The sequence below is a fragment of the Penaeus monodon genome, chromosome 20 (genome assembly GCF_015228065.2).
Source record: "Penaeus monodon isolate SGIC_2016 chromosome 20, NSTDA_Pmon_1, whole genome shotgun sequence".
NCBI classification, from domain to species: Eukaryota; Metazoa; Arthropoda; class Malacostraca; order Decapoda; family Penaeidae; genus Penaeus; species Penaeus monodon.
Window position 1 is genome coordinate 11,990,324 of NC_051405.1, and position 1,711 is coordinate 11,992,034.

A 1,711-nucleotide genomic window follows, 5' to 3' on the forward strand; every position below is an offset into this window, starting at 1 on the left:
TTAAGAATGTGAGCAAGGGTCACCCTCAGCAAAACATCAAGAGAGTGCATAGTGCCACAGAGGAATCTGGAAATTCCAGGAGAAAGATTAAGAAAACAGAGGGCACAAAAGATGTTGGAACTGATGGAAGTGGCACAAGTGAAGTGCCTTCAGAACCTGTAAGTAAAAGAGGAAAGAAGTTAAGTGGAGACCACAGTGAGAAGAACCTTGAAAGTGATGATGGGGCAGACTTTCGCTCCCAGAAAAGATGGGGTTATACAGAAAGTAGCTTGGATGGTCAAAGTGTAGACACAACACGAAACACCAGGTCTGAAGGGAAATTGAATACCTCTAGAAGGACAGAGTGGTGTGGGGGTACTTCGTCAGAGAGTACTAGAGGGAATAGTTTAGATGCTCTGTGTTATGCTGTTGAGAAATATGGTGGGCGAGATGTGGAGGAAACATTGTTAACAGATGATGTTTGTCTTCACAAAGTTGTCATTGAAGAAGTAGTAACTGACTACAGGATATCCGAATCAAACTGTGATGTTAAAGATTTGGATGTTGAACACAAAGTCAGGGAGGATATTGGTCACAAAGATGAGTACAGAGATGCTGTGGATATATTAGACCATTTTCAAAGTAAAACAGGAGAATGTAATAAAGGAAATAGTGAGAAGTTATTAATGAAAAAAGATGAGAGTATAGATGTAGTGAAAGTTAAGTCCCCTGTTTTGGAGGTGAAGGAAAATTCTTCAGATGGGGCAAGTATAGAAAGCATATTTGGTGAAGGGGTGCATGAAGTGAAAGACACGCTTGTTAAAGATGAGCTGAATGAAGGGGAGAGTTATGCATCAGCCCAAGATGGGTTTGAGTAATGTGAAGGACCTTAGTTGCATTGAGGATAGGTTACAAAGACAAGAAAAGCCTTGTATTGTTAGAGATAAATTGCAAGAAGGGAGAAGCAGTACTGTTAAAGATGTGAAAAGTGAAGGGAAGAACTTGTGCTCTTCAATAGATGAACTTTGTGAAGATCATTCTTGTGATGACAAACTGGATGAAAGCATTTCGAGAGTTAAGGAATTGGCAAAGGATCAGTGTGCTTCTGTAAAAGTGAAATTAGGGAAGCATGGGAAAGAAGCAAAGGAAAAACAGAGTGAAAACACATGCAATATTGATGTTAATGAAGAAAAGAAGAGAATAAAAGATGGCACTGATAGTGAAAACACAGAGGAGCAAGAGAGTGACAGTGGTGTGGAAGATAAGACTGCATCCAACATTCCCTTCAAAAATGAAGGTATGGTGGTGGTTCCAGCAAACACAGAGACTGCAGCAGGGGAAGATTCTGAAGAAGATCATGTATCGCTGGCTCTGGCTCTGGCACAGCTGGTCAATTCAGAATGTGGGGGAGAAGTTGAAGGTGCTGAGACTGTCACCATACATTCTGCCTCATCTGTAGATCACTTAGAAGATGAAGCTGGAGTTGTTACCCTTGGATGTAAAGCAGAAGGTATGTTCAGTGTATCTTATGTAAATTCAGGGTAATTGATTTATGGAATGCAAAGGTCTTTGTAGTATGTAGCAAAAGTATTTTGTTTTAATTATATTTTAGTTCAGTAAAACCAGAATAATGTTTTATTAGTGAGAATATCAATGTTTTATATAGAAATTCACTGTGAGCTACACCTAAGGAAATATTTACAAAAATAGAGAAAGAGATAAAGTGTATGAT

General features: G+C 39.1%; 2 protein-coding genes across 2 annotated transcripts in view; both read left to right on the top strand.

The window, feature by feature from the left end:
• The window catches only part of LOC119585629, a gene marked incomplete in the record, with an annotated part of 5,565 nt that extends 4,076 nt beyond the window's left edge, over positions 1-1,489 (top strand). Inside the window, 1 exon segment of the mRNA XM_037934297.1 lies at positions 1-1,489. Within this exon segment, the coding sequence (XP_037790225.1) occupies positions 1-857 (857 nt within the window).
• The window catches only part of LOC119585626, a gene marked incomplete in the record, with an annotated part of 14,423 nt that continues 13,557 nt past the window's right edge, over positions 846-1,711 (top strand). Inside the window, 1 exon segment of the mRNA XM_037934296.1 lies at positions 846-1,489. Coding sequence (XP_037790224.1) covers positions 1,279-1,489 — 211 coding nt within the window.